The sequence below is a fragment of the Macrosteles quadrilineatus genome, unplaced genomic scaffold (assembly GCF_028750875.1).
Source record: "Macrosteles quadrilineatus isolate MER2022 unplaced genomic scaffold, UCM_ALF_1.0 Scaffold_5__1_contigs__length_97177068, whole genome shotgun sequence".
Classification (NCBI taxonomy): domain Eukaryota; kingdom Metazoa; phylum Arthropoda; class Insecta; order Hemiptera; family Cicadellidae; genus Macrosteles; species Macrosteles quadrilineatus.
The window spans coordinates 20909175-20917385 of record NW_026542598.1 but is presented as its reverse complement, the minus strand read 5'-3'; the positions used below and the strand labels follow the sequence as shown (position 1 = coordinate 20917385).

General features: G+C 35.3%; 1 protein-coding gene across 4 annotated transcripts in view; it reads right to left on the bottom strand.

Moving 5' to 3' along the window:
• Positions 1-862: 862 nt before the first annotated feature.
• Positions 863-8211, bottom strand: part of LOC128995898 (uncharacterized) — a 28691-nt gene continuing 21342 nt past the window's right edge. For all 4 annotated transcript variants that reach the window (XM_054420936.1, XM_054420939.1, XM_054420938.1 and 1 more), the window contains exons 10-11: positions 3530-3852; positions 863-1050 (exon numbers count right to left, since the gene is read on the bottom strand). In XM_054420936.1, the coding sequence (XP_054276911.1) occupies positions 931-1050; positions 3530-3852 (443 nt within the window). In that variant the 3' untranslated portion in view covers positions 863-930. The remainder of the gene's footprint in view (positions 1051-3529; positions 3853-8211) is intronic.

Below are 8211 nucleotides of genomic sequence, written 5' to 3'. Positions count from 1 at the left end.
TTCATGTCAGCTTCTGGGAATCTTACTCTCAGGGGGATTTTCAGAGTAGAACCAATTCATGAATGCGTGAGATAGGACTAGGACTGATGGAAGGAAATCACTAGAATATAATACCTGGTTAGTTAATATGGTCGGAAATTTATGTTTAAAATGTGATATGGGTAGATGCGATATAAATAGGTGGTAGTCCTCAGTTTTGTTTGTGATTTTCAATAACCTCGTACAAAAGATTATTTTGATTTGAAATATTAGAACACTATATAGTTGTCCCACCTACACATGTGGACATTAGGCTATTGCCCGGAACCGTTTAACACATTAGCCCCACTTGAGCCAGGCCTACAAAGTCACAGCATTATTACTTCGCTCCAAACCCATTGGTGGTTGATTGTATTTGAACCTGAAACCTCAGGGAACAAAATCCTTCTTCTACCTTTAGACCAGCTTGCTCCCCACATACTAAACACTTACTATGGAAGATAAGCTGGATCTTTAGTTAGATTCAGTAAAATTCCAACTATAAAGAACAGACAAGGTCCGGTTTCAAACCATCAAAAAGGCTTCAAAAAATTCTTTTAAATCATTTAATATGGATAGATGTATTTACAAGCAAGATTAAATGTTCATAAATGGGTCACTCTCACAATTTTGCCTTTACTTCGTAGTTAAATTGATTTAATTTCTATTTCAACATTGTTTGCTCATAATCTTAAGTTATAAAAATAATATAACATCTTTGTATGTAAATGTATGAAAAACAATGTTTTTTTTTATTGATATGAATTTGCTTTGATAGCATGTAAAGTAGAGAGTTAGTAGGTACTCAATTGTGAGAGTCAATCAATTCTAAACAAGTGTCACATCAAGGTAAACAATAAATCAATTATTTTATCATACAAAAAATACCAAAATATAACATTCAACAAATAACTAAAAAATCTTCCTTGGGAAGTAACGAAAGTCAGGGGAATCTTCTTCTTCTTTGATTGGTGGTAAAAAACTGTTGTAACTGTCAAGATGTAGACCATCACCACAGCCATGAAACATTGTCTAAAGAAAGGAATGACAAAAGGAAAGTATTAATATACAGGCGATTTAAAAACCCCTTTATAGTAAATACCTCTACAGCAGCAAAACTGCTGGTAGTGAACTTCCATTTGCCTGGCTGGATTTTTACACAAATATTTCCTTAATTAAACATTTCAGATTCATTCCCTTTTATAAAATATAAATTACATAAAAATTGTAAACGTAGAGTTTTTAGAGTTTTCTTTGTAACCATTAAGTGCACATCACTTCAAAGTACTAAATTGTCAGCTATACAAAATAGTTGTAAAAAAATTGTGAAATGCTATGTTTTGAGGGTCATGGGGGAAAACAAATTTTCACCTCATTACACCCCTTATAAATAACCACTTTCATAGTCCAATCATGCTCATTCACAAACTCTTTTCAACAAACGTACATTTACATATTTGTACGGAGCTTCACCAAAATCAGATGATTTTTAGCTTTTTAACATATTTATTTGTTCATTTTTGCAAGCCAATTGCTATTATAATGTTACTAAATTGTTATCAGTTTTTTATGGCACTGGTATTTTATTTATTCCTCATTCCATCTCAATCCCTGTAATATATATATAAGTTTTAAATGCATTATTAAACACTAGTACCCTTTAAATCTATATAAATAAAATTAGAGTTTTGTCTGTACATTGCTTAGAATAATGAACTTTTTGGTTATTTTTACATTTCATAGGTCAGAGAAACCGAATCAAACCTTATCTCAATTTCTGTCTGTCTGTCTGTCTGTCTGTCTGTCTGTCTATCTGTCATTCTCTTGGTAACGCTAAAATACGCACTTTATTACAACTACTCCTCAATAACTATAGCACTGTCCCGCCTGAAACTTATTTTCCAAATACTATACATATATGAGATGGTTTTAGACGTATTTCATCGAATATGAGACAGTTAGATATTTAACAGTAAACCCTTGAAAATCAAGTTTTTGTCGATTTTTGACGTGGAATTTCTGGAAGCCCATGTTAACCTTATGAGAAATGAAATTATTGAATCTTAACAGCTGTTTCAATTAAACAAGTTGGTTCTGTTCTGTGATGTTCAATAGCATTAAAGTTACAAGGATTACCAACAGGGTGCAGCACTAGCACTATTATTTCTTTTACATTTATGACAACAGCTAATTTGCAACCTGGAGGCGAGTGAGCGTAGCGAACGAGCTAACCTGAAGGCAAGTGAGCGTAGCGAACGAGCTAACCTGAAGGAAAGTGAGCGCAGCGAACGAGCTCCAACATACAGGTGAGTGAGCGTAGCGAACGAACTTCAACCAGGACGTGATTGAGCCATGCAAACGAGATCAGATAGTAAAAATAAAAGTAAGCCTACCGTTATAGGATCGACCGGCAGACACAGAGGTAATTTAACCTTTTATTGATTGTCATACCGATCCGGAACAACAAAAAACAACATAAAATGAAGCTATGTATAATAGTTTGGCCAGCATATCTTAAAATATGCAAACCAACTGCTGTTCTTTATATAAGAAGGTTTCAACTGAATATTATAAGATCCCCGTGCGTAGAACGGGTACACAGCTAGTTAATTATATATATTAATCAACTACTAGTATCGACTCTAAGGTCATAATCAGGTTGTCATCTTAAACAAATACAATAACAATAATAAAGAAAGGAATAAATACAACCACATTACTGTATAAGATAACTTCGAGTTTAGAGAAAGGGTACTAGTGTTTAATAATGCATTTAATTATTATAATAGCCCTAATCACAATAATTTCAATAATATATATATATATATTTACTTATCTCACACAGGTCTCTTCATAACATATGAGCAATTGTTTTTCCCTTGAAATATAGGCCTACAAGTGAATATGTTTAAAAATGTTATTCGATGAAAATCTGTTTTGTCATTTGCACTTTCTCCCCCTATTATGGCCTAATTATGGAGAAAGTACAGTATTGTTTTTGTCAAAATTTTAGTTTGAATTTTGGTTGTTTATATACGTTTTGGATCGCGTTGGACCCCAAAAAAGTGGTTGTAAACTGATGTCTGTGTGTGTGAATGTGTACAGAACTACAGATCACATCTGTTGTCTGACTTTGATGAAATTGGGTAGCCTATGTGGATCCTAATATATGGTACCTCCAAGAAGTCTTTTTGAACATTTTTATTTTTAATAGTGATTTTCCCATAAAAACAAAAAAAAATAACAAAGAAATTTGAATTTTCCAAAAAAAAAGGCTCTCACTGATTTGAAATATAGTTTAATCCTTTTTAACTCCAAACAAAATGGTATAACCCTCAATGCTGTAAATTTACAGCCGTCCAAAATTATTGCCACTTTTGCGATTTTTCCCATAATATACTCTAATCATAGTAACTCCTACAAACTAGCCATGATTTAGGTTGTTTCCAAGCTAATGGGAGAAGGTAAGTGTCAGATTGCTGATACTGTTTATTTAAATTGGATTACTTACCGGCTTTTCAACTAAGTCAAGAAAAGTGGAGGTGGGGGAAGGAGTCTTCATGAATGGCTCATGTAGGTATCTGCTGATTCTTGGTGCGTATGTTGAAGTCCTCTGAGGTTTCAGGTAGTTGACAACCGGTGGAGACAGCAGTGAAAGCGGTGGTTGGCGACACCTTTCACGTGGTTTTGGATTCTGGTTACGCAGTTGGTATCTCTGTGAGGACTGAGCCGGAAACTTCCCACTTCCAGTCGAGCTTGTTCCGATAGTTTCCTCCAAAAACTGCATGTTACTCTTGAAGTAAAACTTGGCAGGCGCAAGTTTAAATGGCAGTTCTGTAAAAATAAATTATTTTATTTGTACTACTTGTTAATTATTACATTGCTTTTTTAACTTTGAGCATTAGATATTCATTCAAAGGCTTATGTTTGATTATTACAGTATTTTCAGTTTCAATTGTGGGCATTGTGGCGAACAGTTATGTAGTCTCCAAATGCGTAAGTTAAGAAAAAAACATCTAATCTGCTGTTCGGTGTAGTGTTTAAGTAACACTCATCAGGTGAAGGTTATTAAACCAATCAATACGCCCAATAAGATTTCAGTAGTTTAGTAAGGGGAATTTGAATCCCATGTTTGGTAAACAAAATGTTTATATTACATCATTTTATTTAGTGTATTATTAGTTTATCAAATAGAACCAGTATAATATATCATTTAATTATTAAAATGGTATACAATTGTCTGATTCCATCTATGATCCTAAATGTTACAGTGAGCAGCTACCGGTCTCGAGTTTATAACCTCGTCTTCAGTCTCTTGATATCGCTCTTAAGAGCTCGTCGAGTTTTGAAAAACACACAAAGACATTAAACATTGTTTGTTCATTTAACACTTTCCGGGGGCTCTGACTTGAAAAGTGAATTTTAATGGCTTTGTAGATTTCAAACTCTTCAATGATATTTTAAAAACTTCCTTTTCTTGGGTACAGATGCAACACTTAAATTCTTCTAAAAACTTGTATAATTATGGTTTTCATGTATTAGATGGCTGGCAATGCTGATCTTGAATCAGATTTTTTTCACTGAATGGAATTTGTTCTTTATGTCTTTTATAAAATGAACGAGTTTTGTTTGGTCTAAATAATAGTTTCACAGTCATCGCACTGAGGCTTGTAAACCCCAGTTTTGTCCTTCTTTCTGGTTGTTTGTTATAAGTTATTTCCTCTAAATGAAACTGTGGCGTTATTTTTTACCATTTCCTTAACTGTAATGTAGGGGTGTGCGATGCAGCATATTTTTTTCGATTCGATGCATCGATGCGATTCAAAGAATTTCGATTCGAATCGATGCGATTCGATTCGATGCAGCACGGCATGATTTTCTTCAAAAATTAAATACAACACGTGTTTCTGTAATGGATCCTTTACCTTAAAAAAAGTTAAAGTAAAAAATGTACTAAATAAAATTATGAACAAGAGGATAGTGGCTGACCTAACCTCATTAATGGAATGGACACTGCTAATTTTATGGTTGGCCTAAGGAAATTCACCCTTCACTAACAATTAGAATAAGCCTATATATCAATAAAGCAATCGTTAAGTTTATTATTATTGACCTGTATTAATTAAAATAGAGTTTATTTTATGACATACGGTAGTATTGTTACTTAGTTTTCACATTTATATTTGTTGGCTTTCAATACTTCTGGTTCATTCTTAAATCAGCATGAACCAAAAAAGTTGATAATCAGTGTTTACTGTCTATTAGTGATGGTCGGATCCGGATATCGGACTACCGGATCCGCCGGATCTAAGCTAGAACCGACGCCCGATCGTATCCACAAAAAATCGGATCTTGGGCTGGATCCGGTTTTAATGGATCCAATTTTATTTATACTATTAACACAAAATGGGCGAGTATTCGAGATTTTGAGTTTGAGTAAAGTACAATATAGAAATAAGCAAGAGGTAGTTGTCCTAACCTATTTTTATAGCTGTCACGACAGAATAGGTCAACTCAAAGCAGTCGCCGGCGACTGACTGGCAATGGCAATGGTATACTGACTTGACACAGAATAGAATGACATGACCGGTAGTGATTTTGTTTTAAAGTAGGCCTACTGTTTCACAATAGAAAATTTCACTACTGAACTACTAAGGAATAAATTTATGTTTATAAAAGTCAGAATAGAAACACTATAAAGGCAAAACAATTGACGGGAGGCAGGCGTTGTGCAATGACCTCGAAATGAGCGGAATAGTAAGGGTGCGTTCACAAAGAAAGCTGGTTGCAAGTAACTTACTTTCAGCACTTGTTCCAAGCGCTTGAGAATGCTGTTGTGTGTTCACAACAAACGCTTGCATTTCAAGCTCAGTGTAGTCTCAGCTCTGGTTGAGACAATATCTTCCTCAAGTGATGAAGAGTTATTTTTTATTGAAAATGTAGATTAATTAAAAGGATGTATAATTAGGGAGGTTTTCACGCAATTAACCGCGGAAGTTAATCACGTTTAATTACATCCTCAAGAAAATTGAAAGTGTTTTAGTGAAGTATTAGGTGGATTGGCATAAGCAACCTATCCATGCACCAGAACGAATTTTGGACCAATAATAAAACCTAAAAAAATACTTGAAGGGAGTTTTAAACACCCTATGTAGCTGATTAATTATGATGCAAATAATATTGTGAGATATATTCAGATGTTTTAATTTTCTAGGTAAATAAAGTAAAAGTATACAAGTTTCATCTATAAAAAATCCAACACAACACTTAATTAATATTGAATTAAATGTGTTTGTCTATCATCTTAATACATATACTCATATATGTACATATACTTAATACATAACTCATCGACATCCATACTGCACTGTTAGTAGTTTGTAACTGACTGGTTCGGTCAACAAGCGCCGGAAAACAAGTACGAAACGTTCTTGCGTGCTTGTCAGAGCTTGTAACCAGCGCTTGCTAGCCGGTACAAGCTTTGTCTGTGAACACACACGCTTGATACTATGTTAACTTTTCTCACGCCGGTTCGAGCTTGCAAGCGCTTGCCAACAAGCGCTTGTAACCAGCTTTCTTTGTGAACGCACCCTAACATTGAGTAGGGAAAGGGAAGGGTGAGACCTTTGAGCTATATTTAGACTAGACTTTCACCACTTCCCAAATGGCTGGGTACGGGGATTACAATAGCAGGTTTTTTCCTTGCCTGGTTTGACTTTTGTCTTTTTGTGTAGGAGATTTGAATAATCAAAAATATAATTTGAATTGACCACAATTATTTAGCATTGATAATACAATTTGCAAGGGACCAGGAGGAAATAGAACAAAACACTAAAATTAATAGAATAACAAACAAAGTAAACAACAAATTAAATACAGAACACGGTGATTTAACACTGTCACTGTCACTCAATTTTGTTGTCTAGAAGGGTCGGTGAACTAATCAATAAATAGCCAAAACCAGTTTCCTCCCCCTCTAACCACCACCCCTCCCCCCTAAGCCGGGAGGCCCAACACTTTGTCCTTGAAACACCCTAGCCTCTGAAACAATAAACCCTTACACATGCTTGCTGTTTTGACAACAGGTTTATGAATGCGTTCACTATTTTTCATTTTCCAGAATTAACTATCAATTATTATTATTTGCAAGTTACAAATAGGAAACTACATGACATTATGGTAGGCCTACCTATTCAATGACCCATGTATTATCAAAAATGTATAATTGATTACTTATTTTGATAATAAAAAGCATTCATTACAGCACGCAGCACTTATTGATATATATATACTGTATATATAATCATCAAAGTATCTGTTACTTTACACAAAATAAAATAGGTACAAAATTGTGTGGCCAGTCAAACTTTATAAACAAACATTTTATTCTATAAAATACAGATGGTAAATAGGGGTTGGTTTAAAGGAAATAAAATACAAAACAGATTAATTAATTATTTTGATAAACGATAGAAAGGTTATGGGGTTGATTGAACTAAAATAACCACAGGGAATCTTAAGTAGAAAAGTCGTCAACCACAATCTGTTTAATCAGTACATCGTTACGTTAGAGAGAGAGGGGGGAGAGAGAGATAGCAGATAGGGGCGTTTGATAGGGAATCTGAAAAAGTAAGGCCGGGGCCACACTCATCTTATCTCGCTGAATTTTTTCCACGGGCGTTACCCGTGGGTTTGAGAGATACATTACGGTATATGGGGCAGGCCACACTAGAGTAAAAACGTCCGTGAACGCGTTTGTCAGTCTCACTGGTTTTACCAGCGAGACTGACAAACGGAATTGCACGTGCATTCTCTACTAACATCCCACGGGCGTTGCACGTAAAACTAGTCGCGGGGCATTGCGGCTTATGGGAGTGAACCTAATAATGTTTTATCCTCCTAGGAGTGAACACACTCATCTTATCTCGCTGAACTTTTTCCACGGACGTTTCTAGTTTTAACCTGTACAGAGAGCGTGGAAGGGGGGGGTGCGTATCACGGACACGGACGATTTTTATTGCCAGTGTGGCATGCTCTATCAGTCTCGCTGGTTTGCCCGAAAAACCTATCTCGTAAGACGAGAGTGGCCACGGGCAAACTGTTTCACGTGCGTCGCACGTGAAAACGGAAAAAAACAGTCTCGCTGGTTAAAAATTACAAGTGTGGCCCCGGCCTAAGGCCGGGGCCACACTC